Below are 18,640 nucleotides of genomic sequence, written 5' to 3'. Positions count from 1 at the left end.
GAGGCTTAAAGAAGAGAGAGTCCTATGAGTCGGGAAAATGTTTTATTTGGGGAGAGGAGATAGAATATGTAAGGAGTCCTACTTCTGGTCTTGCCTCCTTACCATTCACATACAAAACAAAACAGAAGCTGTGTGAGAATTTGTCTTACTGCTTATGTCCATTATCATTATCATCAAAGCCATAGCCAGTTTATCCATAGCACCCCAATAGTCTCTTAAAGATGAACGTAACTAGTGTCAGTTCCACAAGAGTGTTCTTGAGTTTTGTTTTTTTGCCAAGCATTTTAAAAGGTCTTGATGGCATATCATCAAGGTGAAAGGGAAAACAATAAAAATGGACACAGCCTCAGAAAACAATATTGGTAAATTCTGTACATTACCACACACACTGTTAGATCAGTTGTGAGCTGTGGCACACACCACATATGCTACAGCCCCAAGCAAAACTCATTAGGGCTGTACTGATGAAACAGCAAACAAGTCACTATATCCTCACTTTCCAAACTAAGAACGCTAAACACAGAGCTAAATGCATTTTTAACTACTATATAGTGCACAGACACGGTACCCTAAAGAAACCAGCAGAATAGAGGGGTTCCTGTGAGAACATAAAGAACGTCCTGCTTCTGCCACTATCAGTGAAGTTGATGTTCAATCCTGAGTCTGAAGTTCTGTAGTGTCAAAAAGTATTAAATATTTCTCTTTTAAACATTTTTTATTTTCTCAGGTAATTTCACTGAAGTCATGCCAAAATATGTTTTAGTATCACAAATGATTTGTCTTAGTAAATACGAATATCAGTTAACCTCGCTTTAATAAAAGGTGACCAAATATATTATGGAATTTCATTAAGCTCTTGATAATAGATTTTTTAGGGTGTGCCTATTGCTTACATCTTTAATTTAGTATAAAGCTAAGAGACAATGAAAATAAAGCTAGAAGGTCAAACCAATAAAAACAAAATGGGCAGGAGACCTAAACAGACATTTCTCCAAAGAAGACATACAGATGGCCAGCAGGCACATGAGAAGTTGCTCCACATGGCTAATTACTAAGGAAATACAAATCAAAACTACAATGAGGTATCACCTCACACCGATTAGAATGGCCATCATTAAAAAGTCAACTAACAATAAATGCTGGAGAGGGTGTGGATAAAAGGAAACTCTCCTACACTGTTGGTAGGAATGTAATTTGGTGCAGTCACTATGGAAAACAGTACGGAGATTCCTTTAAAAAAAAAAAATAAGAGTTACCATATGATCCAGCAATCCCACTACTAAGTATATCTGAAGAAAACTAATTCAAAAAGAGACATGCACCCTAATATTCACAGCAAGACTATTTACAATAGCCAAGATATACAAACAACCTAAATGTCTGTAGACAGATGACTGGATAAAGAAGTTGTGGCAGAAGGAGGACATTATGTTCTCACAGGAACCCTCTATTCTGCTGGTTTCTTTAGGGTACCCTGTCTTTACAGCACATAGTAGTTAAAAATGCATTTAGCTCTGTGTTTAGTGTTCCCAGTTTGGAAAATGAGGATATAGTGACTTGCTTGCTGTTTCATCAGTGCAGCCCTAGTGAGTTTTGCTTGGGGCTGTAGCATATGCGGTATGTGCCACAGCTCACAACTGGTCTAATGGTGTGTGTAGCAATGTACAGAATTTACCAACACACACCACACACACACACACACACACACACACACACACAATGGAACACTACTCAGCCATAAAAAATGAAATACCACTTGCAGCAACATGGAAGAGTCTATAGATTATCATATTAAGTGAAGTAAGTTAGACAGAGAAAGACAAATATTATATGATACAATTTATATGTAGAATCTTTAAAAAATGACATAAATGAACTAATTTACAAAACAGAAAGAGACCCACAGACATAGAAAATAAACTTTTGGTTACCAAAGGGGAAAGGAGGGGAGGGATAAATTAAGACTTTGGGATTAGCAGATACAAACTGCTATATACATAAAATAGATAAACAACAAGGTCCTTAATGTATCACACAGGGAACTACATTCAATATCTTGTAATAATTTATAATGAAAAAGAATATAAATGTATGACTAAATCACTATGCTGTACAACAAAAATTAACACAACATTGTAAATCAACTAAACTTCAATTTTAAAAAAACCCTAGAAAGTAAAGTATTAAAATCAAAATATACAGCCCAAATGTAAAGAACAGATTTTTTACATGAAAAGTTGATTAAAGTAACTTCTTCCCTTAATTACTTTAAGGAGGAGAATGAGCTGGCATCAGCAGAGGAGTCTCCTACAGTTTACATTTAAAATTCGAGGTGGGGAGCCTGCTTAGAGATGGAAAGGAGCTTAGAGGCTTATTTCAAAACGCTGAAACTATGTGCCCCACGCTCCTTTAAGGTTCTGCACAGTGAGAGCTGTGCCTGTATCCTATGCGGAACACAGTGAAGCAACATCTGTCCAATGACAGGGGAATGTTTTCCACCTCTTTTATAAATGCGTGCAGTCTGTGCTCATGTATATTTACACAAGCCTGCTTTCCCTACAGGGAGGAAAAAGTCAGACTCATTGACGTTGCTTTTGACCCTCAAACTGAACTTGATACTATCAATGTACACTTTAATTAAAGTTTAGTTCAGCACTATTTTTTATTTAAAGGCTGATTCTGAACAAATGCCTTCACTATTTAATTAAAAATAATACATGGTATTAAACAAAAACGTACACATTATTGCTTCTTTCTATGTTTGTCACAGTAAATACTTCTGACAGATGTTTCCTCTCTTTTCAAACATGCTAGGAGGTACTTGAGCCTTAGTAATTTAAAAACAGACATTAAATGCATTTACATATTGATAATAATATCCACTGAGAATGCTGTACAGCACTATACAATGAAAAAAAACAAACTGTTACTTGATTAACTATCTTTCAAGCCTAAGCAATGTCAATAGAGTCAATCCATCTCATTTGTTAATGCAAAAATAATAACTTTCTAGCTGGGTTAGCATACCCTTAGCTTCAGATACCTTTAAGGGATATGACTCTCTGGGACCCATAATTCACTGTGTGTTATTTAACTATTTATAAAATACCTATTATCTTTAGTTAGAATATGGAAGCATTAGGTTTATTTAAGTTAAAAGGCGAACATTAAGAACAGTAAAAATAATTTGCTTTCACCACTGTTAAGGTTATGTTTGAACAGTTGTAACAACAACAGTTCTCCTATGTGCTTCAAGAAGAATTTTTTAAAACTTAGATAATATTTTTAGTCATGAAATTCTGGGATGATCTTATATAAACTCATTTGCAAAGCTCTAAATGCCTTAATTTTGCTGTATTAAACCTAACCTCAGTCTAATTTTTATATGCAAAATAAACATATGTATTAATAATGTAGATATAATATTAGGATTTTTATTTGAAATTCTCAAAGAACTCTTTTGAAATTAGGACAAGCCCTCTCCCTCAAAAAAAAATCAATAGTGATAAGCAGCAAAGTTTTTTAGCAGTCTAAGCTAGCTTTTGTGACTTCTAGTCTCAACTCTGTCAATGGCTTACTCTGTGAACAACAGTTATGTAAGATCTAAGTTATATGAATTATATTAGTTATTTTCCATATTAAAATGTCAATTTGAAAGCTTAGTCTTCATTACACAAACAAATTTTATAAAAGCAGTAGGACCCTTTGAGATAAGAATACTATCAGCCCCATTTTACAGATGGGGAAGATGAGCATTGGAGAGGCCCAGTCAGAGGGCCCCAAAGCCACAGGATTGCCATGAGGCAGAGCTAGAAATTGAATCCAGGTCACTGACTCCCAAGGCCAAGCTCTTAACTACTCTGCAAAGGGGGTCTCAAAAACGCCCTAAGGTGCAGGCCAGTAAATTAAGTAAGGGAAGCAGGTGAGAATGTGACTGAGGTGAATTTAGAGCACATGTCCAACTAAAGACAACTGCAGCTACGCAGCTCCAAAACAGTATAGCCAGGCAGACATGCTGAACTGGAGAAATCAGACTAGCTGGCAAGCAATATCTAGATTGTGAAATTGTCTGATTTTAAAATATTGGATCCATTTATTTCTTTAAAAATATTAAAGTGGATAAAAAGAAAAAAAATCAATGCTAGCAAGAAAATGGAGCAAATGGAACTCTCATGTACTACTGATGGGAATGCAAAAAATGTTCAGCCACTTTGGAAAATAGTTTGACATATTCTTACAAAGTTGAACATATACTTACTACATTTAGCAGTCCCACCCCTAGATATTTTCCCAGGTGAAATGAAAACCTATACTCACACACAAATATCTGAACCCAAATGTTTTTAGTGGTATATTCATAATCACCAAAAATTGAAAACAACCCAAAAGTCTCTCAACTGGATAAACAAACTGTAATACATCCATACAATGGAATATTATTCAGCATTAAAAAGGAATGAACTAGCAATATATGAAACAACATGGATAGATCTCAAAAGCATTATGCTAAACGAAAGAAGCCAGACTTAAAAGGCTACCTACCATACGATTCCATGACATTCTGGAAAAGGCAAAACTACGGAGATGAAAACATCAGTAGTTGCCAAGGACTAGGGGTTGACTACAAAGGGTCAGCACAAGGGAATGTGGGGGAGGGAGAGTAAGGGAACGTGGGGGAGGGAGAGTGATGAAATGTTGCATATCTTTATCATGGTAGTAATTACATGACTATATATGTTTATCAAAACTTGCTGAACTATATATGCAAAAGTCAATTTATGTAAATTACACTTTAATTAAATTACAAGGGAAATAGTTGAAAAGTGAAAGAAAGCACCAACTATATAAAACCTATTGATACATAGACCTGTAACATAGCAATATATTTTCTTCACTGACATGTGATTATTTTACATTATGAGGACAATAAGATGGCAAACTATTTGACACATTTAGAAAAAAGACGATATGATTTTAAAACCTACATCACACTCAGTGAAATAAAATCTACAGCACTCTAAAGCCAGATTAGACAAGAACTCTAAAGAATGACACACTATGAAAATAGTATTTGGATTGCTAATAGGGATCCAAGTTTAAGTATGCCCTTTATTGAACTAATAGATACAAAAAAATGTTTTGCAAATAATGAAGAATCCTACAAATATTATATAAAATAATATAGTAAAAAGCCCAAGTGTTAGGATCTATCTGTGCCTGGCTTGAATCCTAGCTCTGCTTCAACCCTCTGAGCTCTATTTTCTCAACTGTAAATGTAAAAGCCTCAAAGGGTTTTTGTAAAGACTAAATGCGAAAATAAAGTGCTTTTTTGTAAAGCACTTAGCACATATAAAGAGCTAAACAAGGTACCTGCTACTAATTTATGTAATACTATGATTTGAAGAGTTTCATCTTCCATTTTAAATTTTACTGCAAATACTGGTTTCTTGCAGGAATTAGGACTACTTTAGAGGATTCAGAGAGGCTATTTAGAGTGGCGGCAGATAGGACAAGAGGGTGACCTGCAGTGGTCGATCTTGTTACATCAGTCCTTTCTTTCCAACCAGACAGTTAGGTAACACAGCGGGCCATTGGTCAGCCATTGTCAGCAGTGAAGTGTCTCCTTCGAGCCTCCACCTTCATCCACATCCTTAAGTAAAAGGAGACTCTACCAGGCTAGGCTAGGGTGAGGCATGTGAGATGCCAAGAGTGCAAAATATAAGGAGCCCTGGGCACCTAATGTGCCTCACCCTAGTCTTGGCCCACATTCCCTCCATTCTTATTTCCATACTTCTCCCAACTCATAGAGTTTCCACATTCTTCCCTAACTCAGGGGGAAGTCTTTGTTTCTGCTTCCTTTAAAGCGTGAGGATATTCACACGGTTTAGTAATCATCAGCCTTCACTATTATTGTGTCCTAGATTTGTATATGTTTGCTACCTGTTTTGGATAACTTTCATTTCTGAAATAATTTAAACCCTTTTTTTCTCTATTAATACAGGAATCTCTTTGAAAGAATGTGAAAGCTTGCTGACAAAAAATGATGTACATGAACCTCACCCTCTTCTTAATTCAAAAGTAAAAGAAAATCTGTAAAAAACGAGTAAATTCAGTCTTAAATATCCGAAAAGTTTGACTCTACGTCTATAGTACGAGACATCATCATCTTTTGCGATTTGTACTTTACGGTATCTCATTATATAAGAAAAACCTTTGAATTCTTGTTTGATTTGATTATTTACAGAATCTGAAACACTGCTTTCCAACTACTTTATTCCTCATTACATACAATTTACTGGAGAAAAAAAGATGTGCTTTTTCAATTCATCAAAAGAAAGTCCTTCTTTGAACCAATGGTATTTTGGTAGGCTTCTTTCTAAAGTGCAAATCTAACTACTGTTATTGAATGGGAATTGAGATGAAAGCCTGAGGATTATTCTGACTCCCTAATATACTACAAGTGTGGAACGAGATACTCAACATCAAGTGCCGCCACCATCATTATGTACTAGATGGTAGCTCCAATTTAAAAATGGAGGATGGGAAAGGATGAAATTATGTCCCATAAACAAGAGCGGCTCATTAATGATATTTTAAAAGTGGTATGCCATCTTGACCTCAAAGAAGATTTTTAAATGTCCTGCTCTCCCTATCGCATTGTTTCAAGGATGTACCAACTATGTTACTAGGCAATATTGGGCGTCCGCTCAGATTTCACCCCGGAAGGCAACGGGTCCAAACGAGCGGAAGCCTCGGAGGGTCGGGGCGTCCGGGGCCCGGCTTCCCGGGCGTCTGGGAACGGGCCTCGCGGGGCAGCGCCCCCTTTCGAAAGGAGCCGGGATAGGGTCTCTCCAGCCCAGCCGCCAGCCGCGCTCCCCGGGCTCCACGAAGGTAAAAACCTCAGCGGAGTTCCCCACAGGGAAACTCAAATCGGTCGAAAAGAAGAAACAGAGCGACGGCCCCGCGGGGGCAACGGGGGTGGCCGGCGAGGGTCTGCGCCTCGAGGAGAAGCGACTGCGACTTGGGGAACTTCCTAAAGGACCGCAGACGGCGGGTGAGGTCGAGCTAAGTGCACTTCATCTCCGGGCGGCTCAATTAACGCGCCACCGAGTCCCGAGTTGAGGGACTACCGTTTCAAGTAGTTAGGACAGCAGGAAACATTTACCTTGTGGGAGAATAAAAGGTGAGCGCATCGAGGCGGCACACTCCACATTTCCTCAGAGAGTTAAGTCACGCTCAACAAAACGGCCGCGTTCCCGCCTCGGCTCGGTGCCCGCCTGGAAGGTGCCAGGGCTCAGAAAGGGCTCGAAGAAGAAGGGTGGAGGCGAGGCGGTAACTCACGAGGCCGCGCTGAGGTCCTAGAGCCCAGACAGCGGCTCTGGCCCAGTCGGTCGCCAACACCGCGGACGCTTGACGTGCGGCTCTGGGAGTCCCGCTGAGGGGAACCTGGACGCGGGGGGCGGGGCCATGAGGACGCCCCGCCTCTGGCCCCGCCCCGCCGGATGGTTTGATTAATGACCCTCCCTGGGCCGAGGGGCGGCTCCGGCAGGACGCTGTCCCCAGCACAGGTTCTCAGGTGCCCGCGGACGTCTGCGGGTCCTGCTGCGGTGAACCCACACCGGGCTCGCCCCGCACTCACGCCTCGCCTCAGAGGCGCCCAAATAGAAGACGCGGCCGGCCCGGGCTGGAAGCGCCTGTAGCCTTCGGCTGGACGAGGATGGAGTGACCCGAGCCATCCTGGCCTCGCAGACCCGGCTCGAAGCTCCTCGCCTGCTCCCGCAGCGGAGCCGATCCCCGCACGGCCACTTCAGGAAAGGTGAGGGCCCCGGTCCGAGCCCCGCCGCGCCGTTCTCGGGCTTGGAGTAGTAGCGGGTGCCTTAGTCCGAGGTGAGGCCATGGGTCCTCCACTCCTCTGGGCTCCTGCTGCCGCCCCGGAGTCCCAGGTCTCGGGAGCCAATGGTACGAGGGCGGCCGGCGTGGGCAAGGTGGGCGGTGGCGAGGTAGGGCTTCCTGCCGCGCTCTACGAGATGACCCGCTCCATCTTTCCTGCTGGACGGGCGGGGTAACGTTCCAGAAGTGCGAACAAGTTCCGAACCGGAGCTGTGCTTCCGAAATCTTCCTTCCCCGGTAGCGTAGCCCTTTCGATTAATTTGTCGTTGGAAAGTAAAGCCGGCACCGCGCCAGTCCTCAGCCTTCTAAACAGCCCAGGAACCCTCAGACCCCACCACTCTCCCAGACTCCGGGAGGCAAACGTGTCCCAGTCAAAACAAGCACAACTCTGAGATTGCCCCGAGCCACGTCGGACGGCCGATCCCCGCGCGCGGCGGGGCGAGAGGCCTGCGCCTTCCCGGGTTAAGGTCTACTCGCGCGCGGGCTTCACCGCGCCTTCCCTCCTTTGCAGGGCGCGCGGCGCGGGAAGCCTCCATGGACCGCAGCGGCCCCGCAGGCAGCCCCCTGAACGACGAACCCACGCCCCCGACAGCCGCCACCCGAGACTCCAGTCCCAGGCGGACCGGGTCGGGCCCGGCGGGACCGGGAGGCGGCGGCGCACGCTCCGGGGGCGGGCGGCCGGCGGCAGCTAATGCTGCTCGGGAGCGCAGCCGTGTGCAGACTCTGCGGCACGCTTTCCTGGAGCTGCAGCGCACGCTGCCATCCGTGCCACCCGACACCAAGCTGTCCAAGCTGGACGTGCTGCTGCTGGCCACCACCTACATCGCACACCTTACCCGCAGCTTGCAGGACGACGCCGAGGCGCCGGTGGACCCCGGGCTGGGCGCCCTACGGGGCGATGGCTACCTGCATCCTGTCAAGGTAGGCGGGCAGGGCGCACTGCGGCCCCAGGGACAGGAGCAAGGCACTTGACCCGCTGGGTCGGCCACCGCCTGGGCAGATGCCACCGAACTCTCATCCTCCTGGGTGAGGCGGGGAACAGATTCGAAGAGTGACCTTGGCCCGCGAAGGCACCGGTAGCGAGGTCCCCACCACAAAAGGATACTCCTAAACGGTTTGCAGGTGTGGGTTTAAGCTCCTGGTGGCTTGGGTAGAAGTGTCCCATGCCCCATATAGGCTGCTGCCTACAGGATGACCTTCCTAGGTGAGAAGTATCTTCTCGTTTAACCATGTTTCCTTTGTGGTTTTATCAGATACTTGAAAAGTTTCACGTATTAAATGGGGTGATGCAGTTATCTGACCCTAAGTAATCCTAGGAAACCAATGTTGCACATTTTTTGTAAAGCTGGTAAGAATAAAATGAGACCGTTCTGCATCGCCACGGAGCAAATTTTCAGTCCGTTTCAAAAAAACCTTAACAATCACGGAATAGACCACTACCAAGAAAGTTAGAAAAACTTTAATGAATTTATGTAATTTTCATAGTAAATTGGCATATATGTTGAGTGATTAAATACTACATTCAAATTCTGTAATGTACAAAATTAGCCAAGAGACTCCGTCTTGTATAATATTTTTTTACATTATATATAGGTAGAATGGTCAGGGGTTTTGTTTATATGGTATATATGATTATGATTTATTACCTATATTGCAGTATTTATACTTTCATCATCCTTTCTCCTAAATTTGATTGTTTTTATATCCTGCATTGATATGGCTTTCTTTTCAAAATGCATCTCCTTCCCTATATTATCTAGACCTAAATATTCATTTTTTTATTCCACCATTCTGAAGCATTTTGACAGACACACCAATACAAAATTAGGACTTTGTCCTAAGTATATCGATGTTCAATAAATTATTGAATAATCATTATTGAAATGTGGTAAAGTACCCACTCTAATGTTAACTGAAGTTAAAATTCTGTGGTGAGGTTTAAGAAATTTACTTTGGAAATTTAATCAACATGATGACAGACTCTAATTCAAACTAAATATAAAAATTTCAAATATCACTTATTTATAATTATTATAGACTACTCCCTTCCATTCGTGTGTTATATTTCAGCCAAAAAGTCATTCATTATTAATTAAGGGGTTTTGTATTACTATCAGGTGCCATTAATCTATTATTAATGGAAGATTACTATTAGGTACATCAGATTGCTAGTCAAATATATTATTAACATTAGATTTCTTTTGACTTGACAGATACTATAAGAAAGTTTATTTTAACATAGACTTTAATACAAAAAACATCTATTAAATGCCTCTTTATGGGAGATGTAAATCAGATGGGAAATCCAGTTGTTTTTCACCTTAGTTTCTTACAGTGCTTTTTTGAATGAGTAGTGTTAGAACCATAATTTTCATGTAACAATAAGCTTACCAAGATTTTTTTGCCCTGATTCCCATGTCAAATGTTTTTGTAGTCTTATAACTCCTTAAAGAAAAATTAAATCTCATTCATCCTCTGAATCAACTTTTGATTTTAAAAGACAATCCTGGGGATAATGAAAGAAGGCCAAAGATACCTCTTTAAAATGAAATTGATGATGGTTGAACAAGTGTCTAGTCTATTTTTAAATCATTTACTGAGTGCCTGCTGTGTGCAAAGCACTGTGTTAGGAGAGTGAATACAACTGCTGGTGAGACTCAGTCTCTGCCCTAAATGAGACATATAATAGAGACAAAGACAGAAATACAAATAGGAGTAGGTACAGTAGGAGAATGTTGTATGTGCCATAGGAGAGCTATAACCATGTGCTGTGGAGGTGTAGAGGGAAAAGATTTTCTATACATAATTAAAACTGCCTGTAACACATTATTTTACAGACACTACCAAGGTGACTTAAATATTAAGTCTATCATTGATTAATCTAGTGCCAAAGAAATAAAGATATTCTGATTTTTGTACTTTTTGGTTTACTAAAGGTATTGTAACCCTTAGTTAAATAGTGTTCCAAAATGACTTTATTTTGCCACCATGCAGTATAATGTTACTAAGTCTTACTTTGATGATCAAAAGATCTGTTAACAAATATTTCATGGCTATAATTTTGAATCTTCAGTTCTTATGATTAGGACTGGGGATTCAGCATTGTCAGCATTGTTGGGAATTTACATTAAGAGTACCTCAAATGAAACTGGAAGGTTTAGAGGACTGAGATCCTGGGGCATAGCCTAAAGCAACAGTTTTTATCCCTTTGAGTTGTGAGCAATTCTGATCAGCACCAGTGTGTGAAAGAGCAGTGATTCTCCAGGATAACAGGAGTATATTTCAGATTCTTAGACTGGAATAAAAGCACAGATGGCTTTATTAGTTGCATTACCCTTGGAGAATCATTGTTAATAACACAGATAAACAATAATTTTTTAAACCTTTTTTATTGAGTTATAGTCATTTTACAATGTTGTGCAATAATTTTTTTAATACAAAATTTTGTTATTTTGGAGTCATTTAACTCCAAAAATCAACGATACATTTTTTTAAGTCTTCAGGTTCAGTTCTGGTTACTTGTATGAGTTTGCTAGATTGTTCTGAACCTAATGAAACTACAGAATTTTAAATATGCCCTATTAGGTAAAGTAGAGGTCAAGATTGTGTTAATCTACACAATGCTAAAACAGACCATTGAAAAGTGAGATCTAAATCAGTCAGCCTTTTTGGCATGATGCTGACATGCAACCCAACCAACATTTTATTTATATTTTAATTTCTGACTCTTAAAACTATTTATGTGTCTATATTAAATTCATTTGAATAAAATCATTAGAAGCCTTTTTGAAAATTCAGGGATTCAAAGTTATTAAAAAAGGGAAGTTTAATTAAGTCCATGAGAAATCAGGCAAAACCCCACATATACATTTTTAAGTGCTTCATAAAGTACTTAAATACTAGCAAGGCGGTAAAGAACAGATGCCTTCTGGCTTAGGAAGGCATTTGAGAGCATCCCTGCACAAGCTATAGTGGCAAAAAGCCCGGGAGCCTAAGATTTATCCAAAACATTGATCTTGGACTGAGGAAGACATACCTAGAAATCACGAATGTTCTTGTCATCTGATGTGATACATTAAAATTTACCATTTCCGAAAAAAACAAAAAACCCAGAAAACAAAAAACAGATACCTTCATTTGTCTCCACTCGTGGTTGCATGATTTAGAGTGATTCTCAAAACAGTGCATCCCAGGTAGCACATATCAGAACTAACAGGGAGCATTCAGTAGTATTTTGACTTTATTTTAGATGTGTTTAATTCACATTGTCAAATTATTACTATCTACATTCTCAAACGTAGAAGTCTCAAATTACATTTGAGGTTTGAGCATGAGATTTTTATGCTCATGAAAATGGGGCAGGAGTGTAAAAATGAAAAAGCACTGGTTTATAACATGCCTAAAATTTTCCACTTGAAATTGATGATTTATGCCTTACACTGTTCACTACATGTTAATATTAGACTGCTCAGGCTGCAATAATGAAATACCATAGATTGGGTGGATTATAACAACAGAAATTTATTTTCTCACAGTCCCAGAGGCTCAAAAGTCCAAGATCAAGGTATTGGCCAATTCTGTTCCTGGTGAGAGCTCTCTTTCTGTCTTGCAGCTGGCCAACTTCACTCTTTCTCAAAGAAGAGGAGCTCTCCTTAAAAAGCCACTAATCCTATCATGAGCTACTCACCCTCATGACCTCATCTAACCGTAATCACCTCCCCAAATACTATCACAGTGAGAGTCAGAGCATCAACAAATGAGTTTGTGAGGGACACAAACATCCAGTGTGCGGTACCATGACACTGGATTCTACAGTATAGTGCAGGCCTTAAGTCTGATCTAACAATGCCAGAAGCATACATATAAAAAAAAAATCCCAGGCTAGTTTCTGAAACACTTCATGTTACCAACTGGTAACAGGGATCCCAAGAACAGGATCAGTGACATGATACACCCAGAAAATATAAGAATGCACATCTGTGATTTAAAAATGCAAAACCTGGAAAAAAGTTTTAAACAAAATAAAAAATAAATAAAACACAAAACCTGAAATGCATTTGCAAAAGTGAGTAGCACTGTGTCAGTCTTATTACTGTATCAAACAAAATGCAAGTTTACTTATAGGAAGATTATGCAGGAATCCATTTTAAATGGACCATTTTAAAATCCAAGTAAAACAAATGTTATATTTTATCTGTGTTAAAGTGTAAATTCCCAGCAAAATAATCTGAATCTAAGACTCTTAAGTAACCTAAACTACGTAGGAGCAAATTCACTTATCACATCTGGAGGCATAAAAATCACATGCCTACTTCCTATTCCTTATGGCTACATGTAAACATCTGGAATCCTAGTGCAGGTGACAGTAACTATATTCAGAAGTACAACGAAAGCTTATATTATTCCAGGTAAGAACTGACTCTACCTTACACTTCTCCAAAGAGGTCCATTCTGATTTAATTGGCCTGGAGTGTGACTTGGCCATCAGTCTTTTTTAAAGCTACCCTGTGATTCTAATATGCAATTTGTGTTGAAAATCCAGAGCTCTTATGGACTTTGAATTGTTAATAACTGTACCTCTATTTGAGCACTGTGGATTATCTGCCAGGCATTTAAGAACATTTCATGGTGCTGTGTAACTGGCAGTCTGCCCATGAATGTTTGCTGGTGAAAACAGCCTCCTGCTCACAGCAGGATTTACTCTCTGGAGAGCGTGGGACCCCATTGCTGACCTTTAGGTGTTGCACTTTTTTAGCTTAAGGACTTATCTTTGTATTAAAAAAAAAAAAACAGCAGTATTTCTCTGATTAATATTCCAAGGACCTTAGAACTAAACATATTATATGACCACCCCCTAAAAAATAAGTTCATTCTGAAAATACTACTTATGTAGCATATCTTTTCATCATCATACCTATTTGCAAATGAACTGTATTGTTTGAGAGGCTGACCATTTTAAAGGTGAATTTAGAAAAATCCCGACCAGAATACAAATGTGATGATTGCTGAAAGGCTAGAGGCTGTGAGATGCCAGTACAAGCAGACATTTAATCTGGCTGTTCCAGCTATGTAACACCAAACATTCTCATATTTGCAGCTTCTAGATATTGCTCTTAGCTAGATAAAATGTTTAGATTATTGAATTGGTCACTTTTCATTGAAGTTCTTTGACAAGTGTAGACACATAATATTTACCATATATAACTTTTAAAAATATTTTTAAAGCTAGGGATCTTGTTTTAGGCTTAATTTTGTCTTAGGTTTAGCTTGAAATTTAAAATTGTGGGTAGATATATTTTCCTTCCTTTAAATATATTCATTCTCCATGATTTCTTGCATTTCTGGTCCACATGCACACATATTATTTCATACAGTTATAATCAAAGTCTGGGTATGCTTTTACTTTTAATGTTAGCATTAATAAGCATTTTCTCATGTCACTGCTTAGACTTCATGATTACAGTTGTTACTTGCTACATAATACTGCATTTGCATTGAGGTACTTGGAATTTTTAATATTATTATCACAGACTATACCTGTCATTAATACTAACTTTTGGATTCTTGTTTAAATATTCTTTTTCAGAAATGGCCGATGCGATCAAGATTGTACATTGGTGCTACTGGCCAGTTTCTGAAGCATTCTGTCTCTGGAGAGAAAACAAATCATGACAGTTTTCCAACAGACTCACAGCCTTAGGCTCTCCCCTGGTGGGGGCTGGTAGAAAGTGATGCCTGTTGTTTCTAAATGATGTGAAATAGCTCTATATTTATTACATCAGACATAACAAACATCATTTCTGAAAGTTTACATATGAATCCATAGTTGGGTGTTCAGATTTATCTGTCTAATCTAAGTAAATATGGAATGAAATAATCAGTCTAGTGCAAAACACACAGCTTATCTATTCAGTATGAGAGAATTACTACTATATAGTGCAGAAGAAACTATTGGAAAAAAGAAAAAGACATAGAAAAGCAAAGAATTGTGTTTCTATCCAAAGAATGTACACATTTTCTGTAGCGTATCTATTTAACAAACTAAAAATCTAGTATCTATCTATACAATCTTCCTGGTTTAAAAAAATAAAATGTTTTTGTAATTCACCAATATTTCGTTTTTGAAAACCAGCTGGAAGGTAGGAAATCATTCATTCAGTTTTAGCTGAATATGTGTGAAAAGACTGTTGAGGTAGTATGACGATGTAGCAACTTCTATAACTAGTTATTTTTCCCCGTTAGCAAACTTATTTGGAGTATTAGAAATGATTTGTTTCATAGGACAGGACTTGGCCTCCTTCCTAGAGGATTATTAAATATCTTTATGTTTCCACGCTGTGGAAGGCAAAGGGAATCCCTGCAGCTCTGAGTGAACAGGAGATGGGTATCACTGGGCAGCAGGGCGTGTCACCCTCCTCCCTGGTAACTCCATATCCACCCCACTCTTTCAGGTCCTGAACTAGGTGAACAGGTGCAGCTGCAGCCTCCTAGAGACAGCTGCATATTCAGGCCTGTCAGGGCGCCTCCAGGGAACCCCCGTGACCTTCACAGTCACAACTTTGGCCAGCTTCCTTCTCTCCTTGTCAGTTGCTGTTCACAATCTACCTACTTGGCCATTATGAAATGGGAGAAATCCAGTCAGATTTGGGACTTCTGATGCATCAGGCCAGAGCAGACTCCTGAGTCTGCTCTGATTTGGACCCACAACCCGGGAAGGCCCTCTGCTATGGGTCTCTCCCACTGCCCTGCACATGAAGTGCCCAGGGAACAACTATTCTGCCTGATTGCACCAGAGGCTTCAGTTTCAAAAGGAGCTTGGGGGGTCCTAGCTATGAAATGGAGCACACTGTCAGGGAATTGTCAGGGAGTACACTGATCTCAAAACTACAGGGTGCAATAGAGACACCTGAAAAAAATCATCCGTCTCTTGTCATATCTTTGCTAATTTAGATTCCCTTTTGTCTCCTTTTCTTGTTTTTCTCCTCAGTCTTTACTATTCCAGTGTGCAAGTGTAAAGTTCATTCATTTCCCAATAACCCAGAGTTTTAAAGCTGCTGAGTTTGATCCAAGATTAGCAAACAGAAAGGTGTTATGAATGGACTTGGTTGAATTAATATAGCAGCTGAACCACCATTTCACTTTATCCTCCATTTAATTCCAGCTTTTGGCAATGAAATGAAGTAAAAGATCATTTGAAGGCAGAAACTGTCTTTCACTGGATTCAGTCAAGCATGACCATGTTTTGTCTCATATCTGATAGGTTGTCATTTTTATTATTTTAATGTGAATATACTCCTTGTAATGTGACCAAAACATGCCTTTAAAAGAAAAGGCTTATAATAAAGCTTTCTATATATTAATATGTAGCAAAAATTATTTGTGAATTTGAATATTTGTGAGTGTATGTACCCATTCATGTACCATTGAAAGGAATAAAAAGTAAAATGAGATATGGATTCAGCCATTCACTGTTATAAATTATTGGAATAAAAAGTGCTAAGAATAATCTTTTATCTTAAGCAACGAAATCAGAACTTCTTTAAAGTTACCTGGAATTGAACTGTAAATGCTAAATTTGATAGCATTTCAGAAAAATAATGGTTTTATTGCTAAGAATCTATCTGGTTACAGTTTTTAAAGCATTAATTGGGGAAAAATTATGACTTTTGTTGAATTATCAGACTTGTCTAAATCTTCCTGTTAAATTGTTAATCACTGCCTTGAAGGGTATTACTTTTTATTACTTCTTGTCCAGTTACAAATGTTTTAATGCCAAAGAACTATGTTTCTGTCATAGGTTTTCAAAACATTTAATTAAATTGCTAAATTTGCTAACAGCTTTTGGTAGGTTGGCAAATTTCATCCAAAGGTTCAAAGGCGCATGCTATTTAAATGGTGCATGGTCAATATAAGGGGTATTCCTGAAACAAAATAAAGCACTGATTTGAAAAGTAATTCAGTCTGTTAAATTTGCATCGGTCTCTGTGATTATTTAACAAATAATGAAGGTACACTTGAAAATTCTTCTAGAAGACAGATACCTGCTTGGTATTAGCTGCTTCACCATGCTGCCCTTAGTGGAATACACAAATGGGTAGGGAAGGGGGTATATTTGGATCATGGTGTTATCCTATCATCTGCAAGGGAAATCCTCACTTAAATTTCTGTCAGTTCACTCACTCTCTCAGTAATAGGCATTACATTTAAAATTCCTCTATCATGATAATTTGGGGGGATAAGGAAATACATTTTTAGAAGCGCCATGGTTCCAACAGACTTTTAAAAATGTATTGTTTATTTCTATGATTATATTGTTTATTTCTATGATTATATATCAGTAAAGCTACATTAAAAAGTACATATGTGCCTGTTTTTAAAAATAAACTTAACAAAAAGGAATGAAATGGGAAGTAAAAGTCCCACAGTGGAGGTGGGTGTCTAGGAGAGAATAAAGGTGAGGGTATCTGTTCCACATGTTACTTGGTAATAAAAAGACTGGTTCTGCATGTTTATAAGGCTTTTTGACCCAACTACTTTAATGTGCAGTTACAGATACCCTAAACAGTAGTTTTCTTATCTATTCACGGAGACTTTATTTACTTAGAAGAAGCTGTGCAAAAAGAAAATAAATGCTGATTGACCTCACTGAAATGCATCATAATTATTATAGGTGAAATTGCTTTTTAGGTTAAGTTATTCAGTAATTTTTCTTTCTCTCAAAGGGCTTCATTTTATATTCATGAAAGCAACGAACCAGTCATTATCAAAGAAAGTATTCAAGCTCTAGTAAGGTCTCTTTTTTGTTTTTTGTTTTTGTTTGGTTGGTTGTGGGTTTTTTTGTGGGGGAGGGCACGGTGGGGTATAGAGGTAATTTTATATATTTTTTTCAGCACATTTTTTAATCATTTTTTTAGTCCTTGGTATCATAGTGCCATTCTGAGGAAATAATCCAATAGAGACAAAACATGTCCACAGTGGCCAACATGACTCCCTTAGAAATCAACACATGAATTGTATTTGGCATCATTTAAGACAAGTTGCTTGCTGGCTTTTATAAAATGGTATTCTTAGCTGGCAGGGAGAAGAAATGATAAACAGATTGCTTCTGATCCAAATTCATATATTAGATACCCTGTTTTGAGAGGGTGGTTTAATCTAAATACCTGTACCCAACTGTGTACAGGTAATTGCAAATTATATCAATCACGTATTTTATTTGAAAAGCTATGATTTTTTACTCTTCTCGCACTGGCAGATTCTGTTTTAGTCTGGTGACATTTTTTTTTTTAAATCATTGCTGGAGGATGTGGTATCTACAGTTTCCCGGATGGTTTACAACCAGTAGTATACCATTGCTGTCTTTCTCCATGGTACACACTTCTGATTTTTTAGTTTTGTTTTTCTTGTTATTGTAACTTTAAAAATATACAAAAGCTAAGAGTCCAAAATTTTTAAGGGAACACTAGGGAAATAATATAAAATTGTTTATCTCAAAAAATTAATATATACTTCTATATTGTTACGTACTAGTAGCTGGTGGTCTTATATGTGACTGTTCTACTGAAAAAAAAAATAAATGCCCCTTAAATCCTATAGATTTGCTTCCTATAAACTTTGAGTATAGCACAGATGTTACCGCAACACAGTTGGGAATGAGGGACATTAAATATTCTCGCCTAACTACATAAACCAGGGAAAGGCTTCCCTTCCTATGTTTACACAAGTCTTAGTTTCAACTCATAGGAGAAAC

The 18,640-nt window shown here is 38.9% G+C and overlaps 2 protein-coding genes across 3 annotated transcripts in view; both read left to right on the top strand.

The window, feature by feature from the left end:
- PPP1R42 (protein phosphatase 1 regulatory subunit 42) overlaps positions 1-6,712 on the top strand; it is a 32,096-nt gene extending 25,384 nt beyond the window's left edge. For both annotated transcript variants that reach the window (XM_045507124.2, XM_074354944.1), the window contains exon 9: positions 6,002-6,712. In XM_045507124.2, coding sequence (XP_045363080.1) covers positions 6,002-6,023 — 22 coding nt within the window. In that variant the 3' untranslated portion in view covers positions 6,024-6,712. The remainder of the gene's footprint in view (positions 1-6,001) is intronic.
- A 733-nt stretch (positions 6,713-7,445) lies between these two features.
- TCF24 (transcription factor 24) lies at positions 7,446-16,029 on the top strand. Its single transcript, XM_074354954.1, has 3 exons — positions 7,446-7,816; positions 8,402-8,811; positions 14,477-16,029. The coding sequence occupies exons 2-3, from the start codon at positions 8,425-8,427 to the stop codon at positions 14,588-14,590; spliced, it is 501 nt and encodes a 166-aa protein (XP_074211055.1). The 5' UTR covers positions 7,446-7,816; positions 8,402-8,424; the 3' UTR covers positions 14,591-16,029.
- Positions 16,030-18,640: the final 2,611 nt, after the last annotated feature.

Source organism: Camelus bactrianus, chromosome 29 (assembly GCF_048773025.1).
Source record: "Camelus bactrianus isolate YW-2024 breed Bactrian camel chromosome 29, ASM4877302v1, whole genome shotgun sequence".
In the NCBI taxonomy this organism is placed as follows: domain Eukaryota; kingdom Metazoa; phylum Chordata; class Mammalia; order Artiodactyla; family Camelidae; genus Camelus; species Camelus bactrianus.
Note: the sequence above shows the minus strand (reverse complement) of the source record. Positions and strands in the feature narration are given on the sequence as shown.